This window comes from Nerophis ophidion, linkage group LG07 (assembly GCF_033978795.1).
Source record: "Nerophis ophidion isolate RoL-2023_Sa linkage group LG07, RoL_Noph_v1.0, whole genome shotgun sequence".
NCBI classification, from domain to species: domain Eukaryota; kingdom Metazoa; phylum Chordata; class Actinopteri; order Syngnathiformes; family Syngnathidae; genus Nerophis; species Nerophis ophidion.
Window position 1 is genome coordinate 71,800,493 of NC_084617.1, and position 20,000 is coordinate 71,820,492.

Genomic DNA, 20,000 nt, shown 5'->3' on the forward strand with positions numbered 1-20,000 from the left:
GAAGCCATCATTTGCAGCAGTGGTGGTTGCAAAAATAGGCCACGTGGACAACTGGATGATAGGGGGAAAGATCCACTATGGACTGGACTCTCACTATTATGTTAGATGCACTATGGACTGGACTCTCACTATTATGTTGGATCCACTATGGACTGGACTCTCACTATTATGTTAGATCCACTATGGACTGGACTCTCACTATTATGTTGGATCCACTATGGACTGGACTCTCACTATTATGTTGGATCCACTATGGACTGGACTCTCACTATTATATGTTAGATCAGTTATGGACTGGACTCTCACTATTATGTTAGATCCACTATGGACTGGACTTTCAGTATTATGTTGGATCCACTATGGACTGGACTTTCACACTATTTTCTTAGATCCAGTATGGACTGGACTTTCACACTATTATGTTAGATCCACTATGGACTGGACTCTCACTATTATGTTAGATCCACTATGGACTGGACTCTCACTATTATGTTAGATCCACTATGGACTGGACGCTCACTATTATGTTAGATCCACTATGGACTGGACTATCACTATTATGTTACATCCACTATGGACTGGACTCTCACTATTATGTTAGATCCACTATGGACTGGACTCTCAATATTATGCTAGATCCACTATGGACTGGACTCTCACTATAATGTTAGATCCACTATGGACTGGACTCTCACTATAATGTTGGATCAACTATGGACTGGACTCTCACTATTATGCTAGATCCACTATGGACTGGACTCTCACTATTATGTTAGATCCACTATGGACTGGACTCTCACTATTATGCTAGATCCACTATGGACTGGACTCTCACTATTATGTTAGATCCACTATGGACTGGACTCTCACTATTATGTTGGATCCACTATGGACTGGACTCTCACTATTATGTTGGATCCACTATGGACTGGACTCTCACTATTATGTTGGATCCACTACGGACTGGACTCTCATTATTATGTTGGATCCACTATGGACTGGACTCTCACTATTATGTTGGATCCACTATGAACTGGACTCTCACTATTATATGTTAGATCCATTATGGACTGGACTCTCACTATTATGTTAGATCCACTATGGACTGGACTCTCACTATTATGTTAGATCCACTATGGACTGGACTCTCACACTATTTTCTTAGATCCACTATGGACTGGACTCTCACTATTATGTTAGATCCACTATGGACTGGACTCTCACTATTATGTTAGATCCACTATGGACTGGACTCTCACTATCATGTTAGATCCACTATGGACTGGACTCTCACTATTATTTTGGATCCACTATGGACTGGACTCTCACTATTATGTTAGATCCACTATGGAATGGACTCTCACTATTATGTTAGATCCACTATGGACTGGACTGTCACTATTATGTTAGATCCACTATGGACTGGACTCTCACTATTATGTTAGATCCACTATGGACTGGACTCTCACTATTATGTTAGATCCACTATGGACTGGACTCTCACACTATTTTCTTAGATCCACTATGGACTGGACTCTCACTATTATGTTAGATCCACTATGGACTGGACTCTCACTATTATGTTAGATCCACTATGGACTGGACTCTCACTATCATGTTAGATCCACTATGGACTGGACTCTCACTTTTATTTTGGATCCACTATGGACTGGACTCTCACTATTATGTTGGATCCACTACGGACTGGACTCTCATTATTATGTTGGATCCACTATGGACTGGACTCTCACTATTATGTTGGATCCACTATGAACTGAACTTTCACAATATTATGTTAGATCCATTACGGACTGGACTCTCAATATTACGTTAGATTCACTATGGACTGGACTCTCACTATTATGTTAGATCCACTATGGACTGGACTCTCACACTATTATGTTAGATCCACTATGGACTGGACTCTCACTATTATGTTAGATCCACTATGGACTGGACTCTCACTATTATGTTAGATCCACTATGGACTGGACTCTCACTATCATGTTAGATCCACTATGGACTGGACTCTCACTATTATTTTGGATCCACTATGTATGGACTGGACTCTCACTATTATGTTAGATCCACTATGGACTGGACTCTCACTATTATGTTAGATCCACTATGGACTGGACTTTCACTATTATGTTAGATCCACTATGGACTGGACTCTCACTATTATTTTGGATCCACTATGGACTGGACTGGACTCTCACTATTATGTTAGATCCACTATGGACTGGACTCTCACTATTATGTTAGATCCACTATGGACTGGACTTTCACTATTATGTTAGATCCACTATGGACTGGACTCTCACTATTATGTTAGATCCACTATGGACTGGACTCTCACTATTAAGTTAGATCCACTATGGGCTGGACTCTCACTATTATGTTAGATCCACTATGGACTGGACTCTCACTATTATGTTAGATCCACTATGGACTGGACTCTCACTATTATGTTGGATCCACTATGGACTGGACTCTCACTATTATGTTAGATTTACTATGGACTGGACTCTCACTATTATGTTAGATCCACTATGGACTGGACTCTCACTATTATGTTGAATCTACTATGGACTGGACTCTCACTATTATGTTAGATCCACTATGGACTGGACTCTCACTATTATGTTAGATCCACTATGGACTGGACTCTCACTATCATGTTAGATCCACTATGGACTGGACTCTCACTATTATTTTGGATCCACTATGGACTGGACTCTCACAATTATGTTAGATCCACTATGGACTGGACTCTCACTATTACGTTAGATCCACTATGGACTGGACTGTCATTATTATGTTAGATCCACTATGGACTGGACTCTCACACTATTTTGTTAGATCCACTATGGACTGGACTTTCACAATATTATGTTGGATCCACAACGGACTGGACTCTCACTATTACGTTAGATTAACTATGGACTGGACTCTCACACTATTATGTTAGATCCACTATAGACTCAACTCTCACACTATTATGTTAGATCCAGTATGGACTGGACTTTCACAACCTTACGTCAGTCCCACATTTGCGGTCCTCTCCAAGGTTTTTCATAGTCATTCTCATCGACGTCCCACTTTGTTGTGAGTTTTTCCTTGCCCTCATGTGGGCGCTGAACCGCGGATGTCGTTGTGGCTTGTGCAGCCCTTTGAGACACTCGTGATTTAGGGCTACGTAAATAAACATTGATTGATTGATGATTGATTGAAGAAATGGCTGGGGAGAGGGAAGTCTGGGCTTCTCTGTTTAGGCTGCTGCCCCCGCGACCCGACCTCGGATAAGCAAGAAAGATGGATGGATGAGCATTATGAAGCAATTATGTATCATACCCTGAGAGGGACAAGCGGTAGACAATGGAACTTTACTGCAGGTCCTCAGCTCTCATGATCCATCCATCCATTTTCTCATTGAACTCGTTTCAATCTTAATATTGCTAGCAGCTTTTGAGGCGGGTCTACTTTTTATCCAGTGCCTACTTTGCAAGTTGGCCCCAGGCTCTTCTGAAGCTCCACACGTTCTTCCTCCGCCTCCATGACGCCGTTGTATTCGAAGTAGGCGACGTCGCCGACCAGCAGGGCCTCGTGGGACATGGGCAGGAGGCCGCTTTTAACGGCTGACACCTGAAAACAGACATATGTCAGTCAAACTTGATGTTTACGTCAACAAAACTAAGCACATGACTTAAAGGGGAGCTGCACTTCTTTGAGCACAATCATTTTGAAACCGATGACGACGGATGTTATTTTTGTTTTAATGCATTATTTATGAAACATACGTTTTTGTTAACATATTAAGTGAAGTGAATTATATTTTATATAGCGCTTTACATAGTGAAACCCAATATCTAAGTTACATTTAAACCAGTGTGGGTGGCACTGGGAGCAGGTGGGTAAAGTGTCTTGCCCAAGGACACAACGGCAGTAACTAGGATGGCACAAGTGGGAATCGAACCTGCAACCCTCAAGTTGCTGGCACGGCCACTCTACCAACCGAGCTATGCCGCCCATCATTAAAGGGTTTTAATGATAATGCAATAATGTTTAACACATACAGAGTCATTTTTTCATGAAAGACAAGAATATAAGTTGGAGTGTTACCTGACTCGGATGACTTGCATTGATTGGAATCCGACAGAAGTGCGGATAACGTCGGCACTTTCAAATGGAGGAGAACAAAAGTCCTCCTTTCTGTCCGGTGCTACATAAAAGTGGTTGGTTTTCGGCATCTTATTTGTCCAGCTTCCATACTCATTTTTATACACTTTACAAGAAATCCATTAGCTCCGTAGCTTGCTAGCTTGTGCACGCCAGCTTTCTGAGACTCTTAATTTGTTAGCGCAGGCAAGAGGAGTCAGCGCTTTTATTGTGAAGATAGGAACTGTGCAGTCGGTCTTTAGAGTTTTGACAGCAGGTACGGCGCGAATGTGTTGAAATAAAAAGTGTTTCCCGCCTTCCTGTCTGTCACTTTTTCTTAATAACGAGCTTGCAGCAGCCAGTGTCATCCCACAAGACCCTCAGGTGTCGTGAATGTCAATAAAGTGACGTCTATTTTTTTAAATGCCTGGCTGGCGATCGACTAACACATCCTCCGGGATCGACCGGTAGCTTGCGATCAACGTAATGGGCACCCCTGGTCAAGGCCATTCGAGGGAGTCCAATCGTAGATTAGGATTTTTGTTTTTCCGCGAGCAGACAAAACAATGGCTTGTCTGTTCTATCCGTCCATGCTGACTCGCATCTGAAATGTTTCCCTTTCAAGCGGCTTTTCCATGATGTGATCCATCTTGCGATTGAGCTCAGAAATCGCCCCAGTCTGTGATCCTACAGCCCGACCCAATCCTTCCATTGCAAGAAACGGCATTTTGGCTCCTTGAGTGGCTGCCATCGTCTCACGAATTTGACGATACACCAGAGCAATGCCCAGCCCAATCAGCAGGTGCCCCGCGATCACGGTTCCAGATAGGTAGATGTATTCCACGTCCTCCATGGAAAGGACTGATTCTCCATTTGTCCCAGGAATCTCTCATGTACCCCGCAGCAATGGTTCCATAAGGGTAGCCGGGCTCCCCCGAACCTCTTTTCCTCGTCGAAAAGATTTTGTCAATTGAGTCGAGAGTCCAGCTGATCATTTCCATGTCTGATGTTTAGATTTGGAGGACAGCGCAAAGATAGAGGCTTCAAAAAAGTGCAGAAAAGACAAAACTAAGAGAGCAAGCTGTCACGGTTCGGACTCCTGCCGTCTGTGCGCCCCTCTGGACACGCCCACGGCCACGTATATCCAAGGAGGCGCCGTGCAGTAGCCACCAGGTGCAATCATTTTCCAGCAATCAACACACTTGTCCTTGATGAGCGATCTGCCTTCTTAAGCCTGGACAACCTGCCATCACTCGCCGGAGTATAGTCTTCTGTAGCTGTGTAAGCATCCCGTATCTGGCTTCCATCCCCCGTACTCGCTCTTCCCCTGCGACTTCCGTGTTTCCGTTGTGTCTGATGTTCCTGTTGTCTTCCCGCAGCGTTCCCCGTGTTCTCCTGTGATCCTCTGTGTAACCCTTGCCTACCGGACTGCCCTTTTGGATTCTCGACCTCCTGCTTGGACACGTTAGTCTCGACGCCTCTCGTTCGCCCTGGATCCTCTGCCTGCCCCACGGACTTCCGTGTTCTTTCGTCTCTTCACAACATTTGGTAACACACACCTCAGCTAAACACTTCACGAAGTCTGTCACCCATTCCCTTTTGGATATTGTTCACACTCCATTTTCTTGGTTTATTTTCTATTGTTTTATTATATATGTATATATATATCTATATATGGTTAATATATATAAAATAATTCTTTGGACATTACTCCCACCTGGTGTCAGTCTACCGTCATCTCCCCTATTTAAACCATAACACAAGCAGGGAGAAAAAGGGAGCGGAAAAAAAATGCCACCGCCCTCACCAGAAGCAAGACAGAAAGTAAAACCTGGTCATTGTGTGACCTAATGAGGTAGCAATGTACTTATCTCCCAAAAAGACTTACTGCAGCTGTGGCTGGTGTGTGAAGGTGAAGCAGACAGCGAACGTTGGGGCGGGCGGAGTAGATGGCGAGTGCAGACTGAACTTCTCCGTGTCCACGCCCAGGTTGGTGCTGCCCTTTTCCACTATTTCCCCCAAGATATTCACCTTCACCTGAAAGACACAGCATGCAAATACTTTATGTCATAAATGCCAACCTCAGATTTCGGAAGGTGGGGGGTGGGGGGAGTCGGGTGGGGGGGTTTTGGTCGGGGGTGGGGCGGGGGCGTGGTTAAGAGTAAAGTATTTCATATATATATATATATATATATAAGACATACTTGACTTTCAGTATGTATATAATACTCATTGTTGAGTTAAGGGTTGAATTGTCCATCCTTGTTCTATTCTCTGTCACTATTTTTCCAACCATATGCTTGTACAGTAGATGGCTGTATTGTCCTTTTTAAGAGTGTGACAACATTGCTGTTTACGGCAGACAAACTGCTTTACGGTAGACGAAAACGTGACTGCTGTTGTTGTGTGTTGTTTTACCGCCCTGGGAGGACGTTAATGAAACTGTTTAACAATAAACCCACATAAAAAACCAAGAACTCGCCCTCGATCATTCTACAGTTATAACGTCATTGGGCAGGCACGCTGTTTATATTGTGGGAAAGCGGACATGAAAACAGGCTGTCCTCACTCAGGTCCGCATGGAGCCGGAGGGGGCGTGGCTTCCAGCTCCGCCTGAATTTCGGGAGATTTTTGGGAGAAAGTTTGTCTGTATTCTGTATTGCTGCAGTAATTATGACTGTAGAGGTGCCCTACTGACACTACGATTCCTCTTATGAGCCCGGCAGTCTGAGGTAAAAGTCTTGTATTTTCATGCAGTGATTGCTTTCCAGCAATATATTTTCGGATTTTTCAGTCCAACGTGTCTCAGTTCGTGTGACTTTTTCGGGCTCCAACTCCCAGCTCATGTCTCGTCCAGGCTGCTGCTAATAAAGGCGGCAGGTGATTCGATAACAAGGCCCACCTGGGCCATCTACTCACCTGTCGCTGTCTTCGAGGCCGATCCTTGCACACTCCGTTCCGCGGCAGGCCTGCAGACTACGCCCCCCTCCACAATGACGATTTGTTGTGGATTGTATTACTTATTTTTTAATCCATTATTTATAATTTCCTTTATATAATCGAAGTAAAAATGTGCATGTTTTCCATTTAAAAAAAATTCATTTTCAGGCACAGTTCAATTAAGCATTGGCGTCGTTATTTTAAAGAACAAAATGGTTTTAGTATCAGTGTAAACAATGTAAAAAGTATTTATATACTAACCAGGCTTGATCCAGCTACCTCGCTGTAGGCCAGGCCATCTGGGAGCACAAGAAATGTTCCAGTTCTTTGCTAACTCGCAGCTGTTTAAAAAAAAAAAAACAGACACAAAATTATTAAAAATAACCATCACCAATAAGTGAATTTTGACTTAATGGCAAAAACCCACAGTGAGAGAAGTGTGACCGATCTGGGCCCAGCCGTAAAGATCGAACAGACGATGGATGCTGGCGAGTTTGCAGCGCATCAGTCGTTCCCCCTTCACCATGGTGCCAGGATCACAGGCCTGCAGGTCGTTAATGGGCGTAACCATCATCATGTCTGTCGGGCGGACAATACAAGACTTACAAGAAAGTAGGGCTGGGCGATACGGCCTTTTTTTTTAAATATCTCGATATTTTTAGGCCATGTCACAATACACCAAATATATCTCAATATTTTGCCTTAGCCTTGACTGAACACTTGATGCATATAATCACAGCAGTATGATGATTCTATGTCTACATTAAAACATTCTTATTCATACTGCAATAATATATGCTCATTTTAAACTTTCATGCAGAGAGGGAACTCCAAACTAAGTCAATTTAGCAAAACTGTATTTATTAAACAGTTGAAACAAACATTCATGTCATTTCAAAACACAAAGTGCAAGATTGTCAGAGACATTTTAAAAACAATATATGAGTGCACTTTTGTGCATGATGTCACTAAGATGACATATCAAAACAACACTAAATTAAAGAGCACTTTTTGCACAGAACGCCACTACAATAGTTTAAAACAAATAAAGTGCACTTTTGTGCATGATGTCACACAAGATATTTCAATGACTGTCAAATAAAAATGAGCTGCATAATAGAAAATCAAATAGTGTATGTCCTTTGCTCTGTGGTAGGCTACAATAAACACCCCCCTGCCACGCCCACCTCAACCTCCTCATGCTCTCTCAGGGAGAGCATGTCCCAAATTCCAAGCTGCTGTGTTGAGGCGTGTTAAAAAAAAATAATGCCCTTTGTGACTTCAATAATAAATATGGCAGTGCTATGTTGGCATTTTTTTCCATAACTTGAGTTGATTTATTTTGGAAAACCTTGTTACATTGTTTAATGCAGGGGTGCCCATTACGTTGATCGCGAGCTACCAGTCGACCGCGGGGGGTGTGTCAGTCGATCTCGAGCCAGGCTTTTAAAAAAAATAGACCTAAAAATTAGTGATCATCAATCTTCACCAAGACGTCACTTAAATGACATTCACGGTACCGGAGGGTCTTGTGAGATGACGCTGGCTGCTGCAAGATCATTATTATTAAAAATGACAGAGAGGAAGGCGAGAAACACTTTTTATTTCAACAGACTCTCGCGCCGTACCTTCCGTCAAAACTCTAAAGGCCGACTGCACATTTCCTATCTTCACAATAAAAGCCCTGCTTCATGCTGCCTGCGCTAACTAAATACAGAGTCTCGGAAAACTGGCGTGCACAAGCGATCCCTCAGAAAGCTGGCGTGCACAGCACTTGTGCACGCCAGCTTTCCGAGACTCTTATTTTGTTAGCGCAGGCAGCATGAAGCAGGGCTTTTATTGTGAAGATAGGAAATGTGCAGTCGGCCTTTAGAGTTTTGACGGAAGGGACGGCGCGAAAGTCTGTTGAAATAAAAAGTGTTTCTCGCCTTCCTCTCTGTCATTTTTTCATAATAATGAACTGGCAGCAGCCAGCGTCATCTCACAAGACCCTCGGGTGCCGTGAATGTCAATCAAGCAAGCTACGGAATTTGCCGCCAATGTTTTTCTTGTAAAGTGTATGGAAGCTGGATGAATTAGATGCCAAAAAACAACCACTTTCATGTGGTATTGTACAGAAAGGACAACTTTTTTTCTCCTCCATTTGAAAATGTGGGCGTTATCATCATTACTGTCTGATTCCAATCAATGCAAGTCATCAGAATCAGGTAATACACCAACTTATATTCTTGTCTTCGTGAAAGAAAGACATCTATATGTGTTACACATGCTTGTATTATCATTAAACACATTTAACTTGTTTACAAAAATGTCTCTTTCATAAATAATTAAATATAAATGATATATATAAATGAGGAAGATCCCCTCGAGTTGGTCAATTGAAAAGTAGCTCGCCTGCAGAAAAAGTGTGGGCACCCCTGGTTTAATGCATCCAGCGGGGCATCACAACAAAATTAGGCATAATAATGTGTTCGTTCCACAACTGTCTATATCGGTATCGGTTGATATCGGAATATCGGATATCGGCAAAAAAGCCACTAGCGGACACCAACCATTTCAACTCATTTAATTTTTTTTTACCATTTTCAAAAAAATTCCCATTGATGTCAATGGGACATTCTTCAAAGTTCCACAATTCCCACATTTTTTTATCTGACTCAAACTGTTCCTACTTCAAAATATTCAGCTTGTTTTGGAATTGCGTGCTCCACTTCAACAATAAAATTTTTTTTTAAAATACAGCATTTCTGTTTAACTTCAACATTGGAGCATTCCATACTTGCCAACCCTCCCGGATTTTCCGTGAGACTCCCGAAATTCAGCGCCTCTCCCGAAAACCTCCCGGAAGAAATTTTCTCCCAAAAATCTCCCGAAATTCAGCCGGAGCTGGAGGGGGCGTGGCCTGCTTTTACGTTCGCTTTCCCACAATATAAACAGCTTGCCTGCCCATTCACGTTACAACATCTACGGATTTGAATAAAAAAACTGCACACACAAGGAGACGAAGCAGAAGAACAAGGAAGTTACAGCCATGGCGACGCCGTTTGTAATAGAGTGATCTATGTTGTCTGTTGCCATCTCCTGGTGAATGTTGGCTATAGTGTTATGGGGTTGCTTTTTGATTGGCCAACGATTTACGTGGTGTTGGGCACCTGACGACAAGTGAGGGAGTCTGTTCTGAAGCCCACAGTAAAGAGACGTAACTTCATCACCTCGCCTGGTTATTGACTCCAACCCAATATATTACACCGTCGAAGAAATAAATGGCAGAACAAAGGTTACTCAAATAGTGAAAGGTACGTTTTTTTTTTTAGTAACCAGCAAGAAAAGTACAGTTAGTAGAACAACTGTGTTTTTATTACTGTGTATTTGATAGTTGCCGTCTGATATTCAACTATTTATTTTATTTATATATATAATACAATTAATATATATAGCTAGAATTCACTGAAAGTCAAGTATTTCATACACACATATATATATATATATATATATATATATATATATATATATATATATATATATATATGAAATATAAATGAAATACTCGAGTTGGTGAATTGTAGATATAAATATATTCCTCCCCTCTTAACCACGCCCCACGCCCCCCGCCCCAACCACGCCTCCGCCCCACCCCTGACCACGCCCCCCCACCCCACACCCCACACCTCCCAAAATCGGAGGTTTCAAGGTTGGCAAGTATGGAGCATTCACACGCAATTCTTTCAGGAATTGCCTCATCTAGTTATCTGATCATGTTCATCGTTCAACTCCTTGGTGTTCATTTTAAATCCATCAAGATAAAAATGTTTATCAAAATCAAATTACGGGATGTTATTTATGTAGTTTGATCATTTTCCTCGACTGGTGCACTAACATCATGTGGTTTATTTTGTAGATACAGTCGCGACCATACTTGCCAACCTTGAGACCTCCGATTTCGGGTGGGGGGGGGCGTGGTTAAGAGGGGTGGCGTATAATTTACCAACTTGAGTATTTCATATATATATATATAAATATATATATATGTATGAAATACTTGACTTTCAGTGAATTCTAGCTATATATATTTATTTTATTATATATACATAAATAAAAGGAATAGTTGAATTTCCGACGGCACCTATCAAATACACAGTAATAAAAACACAGTTGTTCTACTAACTGTACTGTGCTTGCTGGTTACTAAAAAAAGAACAACACTTACCTTTCACTATTTGAGTAACCTTTGTTCGGCCATTTGCATAATAGCGAGCGATCTCCGAATCCGGGAACATATATCACGGATTTGTTGTAGACATCCGCATTGCCATCTTTGTCTCAGCATAAGTTACACCATCGGGTCTCCATTTTGCGAGGTGGGCCATAATACTGGGTTGTGAACGATGCTGCGCTGCGGACGCTTTGTGCTTCGCTGACTGACCTTTCATGGCTGAGTATATCCAATCGGCCGCCGTGTTCAATGGAGAAGTCCGTTATACAAAATTTACAGTCAACATACCCTTCCCCTTCGAACTCTCCTGGATAAACTGAAATTCTTGTTTCCAATCGTTCTGGAACTCGCAAGCGTAGTTCTTCATTTTGCTCGTCGACGGTGTAATATATTGGGTTGGAGTCAATAACCAGGCGACGTGATGAAGTTACGTCTCTTTACTGTGGGCTTCAGAACAGACTCCCTAATGCATGTTCCTTGACTGCACTTAAATGTAGAATATATTTACATTCTATTCTATGTACAGTAGATGGCAGTATTGTCCTGTTTAAGAGGGTCACAACATTGAGTCAGGTCTGGTGTTGGAGGGGGCGTGGCTTCCAGCTCCACCTGAATTTCGGGAGATTTTCGTTTTCGGGAGAGGCGCTGAATTTCGGGAGTCTCCTGGAAAATCCGGGAGGGTTGGCAAGTATGGTCGTTTTCCAGAGTTTTCCTCCCGAAGTTCTTATCTTTGTGCATGTGATGTCAGATCAAACAAAAATTGAGCTGTTTGGCCACAATACCTAACATTGTGTCTGCACTCTTAGTACTCATGCCAGAACCATACACACGGCTGCAGTTAGGGGGCAGTGGTGCTCAAACAGGGATAGTCCCTTGCTGGCCCCAATATGGACTGGACTCCCACTATTATGTTAGATCCACTATGGACTGGACTCTCACTATTATGTTAGATCCACTATGGACTGGACTCTCATTAATATGTTAGACCCACTATGGACTGGACTCTCATTAATATGTTAGACCCACTATGGACTGGACTCTCACTATTATGTTAGATCCACTTGGACTGGACTCTCACTATTATGTTAGATCCACTATGGACTGGACTCTCATTAATATGTTAGACCCACTATGGACTGGACTCTCATTAATATGTTAGACCCACTATGGACTGGACTCTCACTATTATGTTAGATCCACTATGGACTGGACTCTCACTATTATGTTAGATCCACTATGGACTGGACTACCACTGTTATGTTAGATCCAATATGGACTGGACTCTCATTAATATGTTAGACCCACTATGGACTGGACTCTCATTAATATGTTAGACCCACTATGGACTGGACTCTCACTATTATGTTAGATCCACTATGGACTGGACTCTCACTATTATGTTATTTCCACTATGGACTGGACTACCACTGTTATGTTAGATCCACTATGGACTGGACTCTCATTAATATGTTAGACCCACTATGGACTGGACTCTCATTAATATGTTAGACCCACTATGGACTGGACTCTCACTATTATGTTAGATCCACTTGGACTGGACTCTCACTATTATGTTAGATCCACTATGGACTGGACTCTCATTAATATGTTAGACCCACTATGGACTGGACTCTCATTAATATGTTAGACCCACTATGGACTGGACTCTCACTATTATGTTAGATCCACTATGGACTGGACTCTCATTAATATGTTAGACCGACTATGGACTGGACTCTCACTATTATGTTAGATCCACTATGGACTGGACTCTCACTATTATGTTAGATCCACTATGGACTGGACTCTCACTATTATGTTAGATCCACTATGGACTGGACTCTCATTAATATGTTAGACCGACTATGGACTGGACTCTCACTATTATGTTAGATGTTAAATATGTTTGGAGGAAAAAAGGTGAGGCCTTTAATCCCAGGAACACAATTCCTATAGTATTTAGCTCTGGGCCTGTTTTGCTGCCAATGGAACTGGTACTTTAAATGGGATGATGAAAAAGGAGGATCAGCTCCAAATTGTTCAGGACAACATAAAACCATCAGCCCGGAGGTTGGGTCTTGGGCGCTGTTGGGTGTTCCAAAAGGACAATGACCCCAAACAAACGTCAAAAGTGGTAAAGGAATGGCTAAATCAGGCTAGAATCAAGGTTTTAGAATGGCCTTCTCACGTTTGACACCCCTGCGTTAGGTTCTATCTTTTTTCCCCCCAACAATTTAAATAGCAAAATGTCAAATAATATTCAAGTACAGGCAAACTGGCTTTGAATGACATTTTGCAGCATCGCCCACACAAACATGATCCAGGACAAACAGTACTACTGCATGTGTAAAAGTGCATACTGGATGGGGAGACCGGTAGGGAGGCCGGGGAGCCATGCAGGGCCATGTAGTCCGCCAACTGTCTGAGGGCCCATAGGTTGGAGGAGTTGCCGCCTTTTTTCATCTGCTCCTGAATCAGAACATCCAGCTCTTCCTTGAATGACTGCGAACAAACACAACGTTCATGAAGTGCGGTGTTTCCTTTTCATCATTTGTGTCTGCACTCTTAGTACTCATGCCAGAACCATACACACGCCTGCAGTTAGGGGGCAGTGGTGCTCAAACAGGGATGGTCCCTTGCGGGCCCCAATATGGACTGGACTCCCACTATTATGTTAGATCCACTATGGACTGGACTCTCACTATTATGTTAGATCCACTATGGACTGTACTCTCACTATTATGTTAGATCCACTATGGACTGGACTCACACTATTATGTTAGATCCACTAGGACTGGACTCTCACTATTATGTTAGATCCACTATGGACTGGACTCTCACTATTATGTTATTTCCAATATGGACTGGACTCTCACTATTATGTTAGATCCACTATGGACTGGACTCTCACTATTATGTTAGATCCACTATGGACTGGACTCTCACTATTATGTTAGACCCACTATGGACTGGACTCTCACTATTATGTTAGATCCACTATGGACTGGACTCTCACTATTATGTTGGATCCACTATGGACTGGACTCTCACTATTATGTTAGATCCACTATGGACTGGACTCTCACTATTATGTTAGATCCACTATGGACTGGACTCTCACTATTATGTTAGATCCACTATGGACTGGACTCTCACTATCAAGTTAGATCCACTATGGACTGGACTCTCACTAATATGTTAGACCCACTATGGACTGGACTCTCACTATTATGTTAGATCCACTATGGACTGGACTCTCGCACTATTATGTTAGATCCACTATGGACTGGACTCCCACTGTTATGTTAGATCCACTATGGACTGGACTCCCACTATTATGTTATTTCCACTATGGACTGGACTCTCACTAATATGTTAGACCAACTATGGACTGGACTCTCACTATTATGTTAGATCCACTATAGACTGGACTCTCACTATTATGTTATTTCCACTATGGACTGGACTCTCACTAATATGTTAGACCCACTATGGACTGGACTCTCACTATTATGTTAGATCCACTATAGACTGGACTCTCACAATTATGTTAGATCCACTATAGACTGGACTCTCACTATTATGTTAGATCCACTATAGACTGGACTCTCACTATTATGTTAGATCCACTATGGACTGGACTCTCACTATTATGTTAGATCCACTATGGACTGGACTCTCACTATTATGTTAGATCCACTATGGACTGGACTCTCACTATTATGTTAGATCCACTATGGACTGGACTCTCACTATTATGTTAGATCCACTATGGACTGGACTCTCACTATTATGTTAACAAAAACATGACAAGTCTGTCCTCCGTTCTGTGCCTACCCACTTTGGAGAAGTGGGTAGGCATCCCAGAACAAGCCTGACTGGCTTGTTCTGGGATGTTTGGAGTTTAGATTTGAGGGGTTTGGATTCGTACTACAGTGTTGATATTTTTAGTTCATTTAGCCATTTTTAAGCTTGAACATGCTAAACGTAGGATTTACATGTTGTAGAATATCCTTAGTAAATTGATTTGAAGCTTGATGTGGTGAAGCAGGACTGTTTAACATTTACTCTGACAGTGTAGTTGTCTACATGCGCCCTATGATTGACTAACAACCAGTTGGTAGGAAATGTAGGGATTGATTGCATTAAAGCAGGGGTCACCAACCTTTTTGAAACCAAGAGCTACTTCTTGGGTACTGATTAATGCCAAGGGCTACCAGTTTGATACACACTTAAATAAATTGCCAGAAATAGCCAATTTGCTCAATTTACCTTTAATAAATAAAAAAAATGGGTATTTAGGGGCGGCATTAGCTCGGTTGGTAGAGTGGCCGTGCCCGCAACTTGAGGGTTTCAGGTTCGATTCCCGCTTCCGCCCACCTAGTCACTGCCGTTGTGTCCTCGGGCAAGACACTTTACCCACCTGCTCCCAGTGCCACCCACACTGGTTTAAATGTAACTTAGATAATTTGGTTTCACTATGTAAAAGCGCTTTGAGTCACTAGAGAAAAGCGCTATATAAATGCAATTCACTATTTCTATCTGTCACTCCTTCGTACATTTTTTTTCCTTTTACGGAAGGTTTCTTTGTAGAGAATAAATGATGACAAAAATACTTAATTGAACAGTTTAAAAGAGGAGAAAACAGGAAAAAAAATTCAAATTTAATTTTGAAACATAGTTTATCTTCAATTTCGACTGTTTAAAATTCAAAATTCAATTTAAAAAAAGAAGAGAAAAACTAGCTATTTCGAATCTTTTTGAAAAAATTAAAAAAATAATTTATGGAACATCATTAGTCATTTTTCCTGATTAAGATTAATTTTAGAATTTTGATGACATGTTTTAAATAGGTTAAAATCCAATCTGCACTTTGTTATAATATATAACTAGCTATATTTCTAACAAAGAAAAATCATTATTTCTTCAAGATTTTCCTGAACAAAAATCTTAAAAGAAATTCAAAATAATTTGAAATAAGATTTACATTTGATTCTAAAGATTTTCTAGATTTGCCAGAATATTTTTTTTGAATTTTAATCATAATAAGTTGGAAGAAATATTTCACAAATATTCTTCGTCCATAAAACAGAAGCTAAAATGAAGAAATAAATTAAAATGTATTTATTATTCTTTACAATAAAAAAAATACTCGAACATTGATTTAAATTGTCAGGAAAGAAGAGGAAGGAATTTAAAAGGTAAAAAGGTACATGTGTTTAAAAATCCTAAAATCATTTTTAAGGTTGTATTTTTTCTCTAAAATTGTCTTTCGGAAAGTTATAAGAAGAAAAGTAAAAAAAGAAATGAATTTATTTAAACAAGTGAAGACCAAGTCTTTAAAATATTTTCTTGGATTTTCAATTCTATTTGAGTTTTGTCTCTCTTAGAATTAAAAATGTTGAGCAAATCTAGACCAGCTTGCTAGTAAATAAATACAATTAAGAAAAATAGAGGCAGCTCACTGGTAAGTGCTGCTATTTGAGCTATTTTTAGAACAGGCCAGCGGGCGACTCATCTGGTCCTTACGGGCACCGCCTTGGTGACCCCTGCTTTACAACAATAAAAAAAACATGATAGAGGGGGGGGGGTTGCCCACATCTGAGGTCCTCTCCAAGGTTTCTCATAGTCAGCATTGTCACTGGCGTCCCACTGAATGTGAATTCTCCCTGCCCACTGGGTGTGAGTTTTCCTTGCCCTTTTGTGGGTTCTTCCGAGGATGTTGTAGTCGTAATGATTTGTGCAGTCCTTTGAGACATTTGTGATTTGGGGCTATATAAATAAACATTGATTGATTGATTGATGATACATTATTCATACCTGCTTAAACTGCACTTTTACTTTTTGACAAATTATTTGACAGTTTTACCGTCGTCATTTAATATTCAATATCGAGTGCGGCGTCAGCGTAAAAACTGACATTTGAGAGCGGATTGATTTTCCACTGGCGCCAAGACGAGACTGTATTTGTTTAAAGTTGATTACGCCGTATCTTACCGGACTCTGAAGGAGGCTGGAGATGCGTTTCTTAAGAACCGGCTCGGAGCTGGGTGTTGACTGCTGAGGAGACTGGAGGCCCTCCGGGACCCCATCACTGGGGCTGCGCTGCACCGGGGTCCCCTTAGGGGTCGGGGACTTGCTCATCTTCCACAGTTGATGTGTTACAAGCAGGTCTGGGTCGAGGAGAACGCTGCAGAACACAAGGAATGTAACTAAAATTAGAATAGGGGACATAAAGCAACAGAGAGGCGTCAAACTCGTTTTTATAAGGGGCCACATTGCAATTATAGCAGACATGAAATGATATAGTGGGCCACATAGTTGGAGAATCATCAAACAACGTTAAAGTTTAGAAGATATGCTTGCACGCAGTACATTTATTCTATCAAAAAATGAAAGAAAAACGTTAAAGGGGAACATTATCACCAAACCTATGTACGCGTCAATATATACCTTGATGGTGCAGAAAAAAGACCATGTATTTTTTAACCGATTTCCGAACTCCATCCATCCATCATCTTACGCTTATAAGAGGTCGGGTCGCGGGGGCAACAGCCTAAGCAGGGAAACCCAGACTTCCCTCTCCCCAGCCACTTCGTCTAGCTCTTCCCGGGGGATCCCGAGGCGTTCCCAGGCCAGCCGGGAGACATAGTCTTCCCAACGTGTCCTGGGTCTTCCCCGTGGCCTCCTACCGGTTGGACGTGCCCTAAACACCTCCCTAGGGAGGCGTTCGGGTGGCATCCTGACCAGATGCCCGAACCACCTCATCTGGCTCCTCTCGATGTGGAGGAGCAGCGGCTTTACTTTGAGTTTGAGTTCCTCTCGGAGGGCAGAGCTTCTCACCCTATCTCTAAGGGAGAGACCCACCACCCGGCGGAGGAAACTCATTTCGGCCGCTTGTACCCGTGATCTTATCCTTTCGGTCATGACCCAAAGCTCATGACCATAGGTGAGGATGGGAACGTAGATCGACCGGTAAATTGAGAGCTTTGCCTTCCGGCTCAGCTCCTTCTTCACCACAACGGATCGATACAGCGTCCGCATTACTGAAAACGCCGCACCGATCTGCCTGTCGATCTCATGATCCACTCTTCCCTCACTCGTGAACAAGACTCCTAGGTACTTGAACTCCTCCACTTGGGGCAGGGTCTCCTCCCCAACCCGGAGATGGCATTCCACCCTTTTCCGGGCGAGAACCATGGACTCGGACTTGGAGGTGCTGATTCTCACTCAGCTGCAAACCGATCCAGCGAGAGCTGAAGATCCTGGTCAGATGAAGCCATCAGGACCACATCATCTGCAAAAAGCAGAGACCTAATCCTGCGGTTACCAAACCAGAACCCCTCAACGCCTTGACTGCGCCTAGAAATTCCGTCCATAAAAGTTATGAACAGAATCGGTGACAAAGGGCAGCCTTGGATTTCCGAACTCTAAATGGGTGAATTTTGGCAAATTAAACGCCTTTCTGTTTATCGGTCTTTTAGCGATGACGTCAGAACGTGACGTCACCGAGGTAACACACCCGCCATTTTCATTTTCACATTACAAACACCGGGTCTCAGCTCTGTTATTTTCCGTTTTTTCGACTATTTTTTTGGAACCTTGGAGACATCATGCCTTGACGGTGTGTTGTCGGAGGGTGTAACAACACTAACAGGGAGGGATTCAAGTTGCACCACTGGCCCGAAGATGCCAAAGTGTCTGCCGCCAGACCCCCATTGAATGTATCAGAGTGTCTCCACATTTTACCAGCGATGCTAAAGCAGACATGGCACAGAGATGTATGGATAACCTGCAGATGCATTTGCAACCATTAAGTCAACGAAATCACAAAGGTGAGTTTTGTTGATGTTGTTGACTTATGTGCTAATCAGACATATTTGGTCACGGCATGATTGCCAGCCAACACTAAATTGGCCCTAGTGTGTGAATGTGAGTGTGAATGTGTCATAATCCGTAGTCTGGATCATGTTTAGTTTAGTTATTTTCTGTTAGTTTGGACTCCCTTTGTTGTTTGTGTGCCTTTTGTGAGTCAGTTTGGTCACCATGGTAACATATTGATTTCACCTGCTGCGGGTTCCAGACGCACACCTGTTTTTGTTAATTACTTCCTTATTTAAGCCTGCCTTGTCCCGTCAGTCGGTCTTGGTCACTTGTTTGCGGTATGCAACTGTTTAGTTGGTAATTACTAGATTTCTTGTTACCTGATCCTATGCTAGTGTTAGCATTAGCTTCTGTGCTTTCGCCACGCGTTTCTTTTCGTCTGTTTTTGTACCAGTGTTTTTGTTATTAAAACATTCTTACCTTTACGTTGTTGTCCGGAGTGTCTATGTTTGCGTTGGAGGAACGATCCCGCATTAAAATGCGACCCGCACGTGACAGAATGTTGTCTGTCTATCTGTGTTGGCCCTGCGATGAGGTGGCGACTTGTCCAGGGTGTACCCCGCCTTCCGCCAGATTGTAGCTGAGATAGGCGCCAGCGCCACCCGCAACTCCAAAGGGGAATAAGCGCTAGAAAATGGATGGATGGATGATTGCCAGCTAATCGATGCTAACATGCTATGCTAATCGATGCTAACATGCTATTTATGCTAGCTGTTTGTACATCTGAAACTAGATACCCACATTTAATGCGAAACAAACACTTACCAATCGACGGATTTAAGTTGCTCCAGTGTCACAAGATGCG

General features: G+C 42.3%; 1 protein-coding gene across 1 annotated transcript in view; it reads right to left on the minus strand.

The window, feature by feature from the left end:
• The window catches only part of add2 (adducin 2 (beta)), a 49,806-nt gene that overhangs the window by 21,800 nt on the left and 8,006 nt on the right, over positions 1–20,000 (minus strand). The window contains 8 exon segments of the mRNA XM_061907062.1: positions 3,502–3,645; positions 6,047–6,114; positions 6,117–6,195; positions 7,360–7,403; positions 7,406–7,439; positions 7,526–7,677; positions 13,672–13,813; positions 17,309–17,501. Of these exon segments, the coding sequence (XP_061763046.1) occupies positions 3,502–3,645; positions 6,047–6,114; positions 6,117–6,195; positions 7,360–7,403; positions 7,406–7,439; positions 7,526–7,677; positions 13,672–13,813; positions 17,309–17,455 (810 nt within the window). The 5' untranslated portion in view covers positions 17,456–17,501.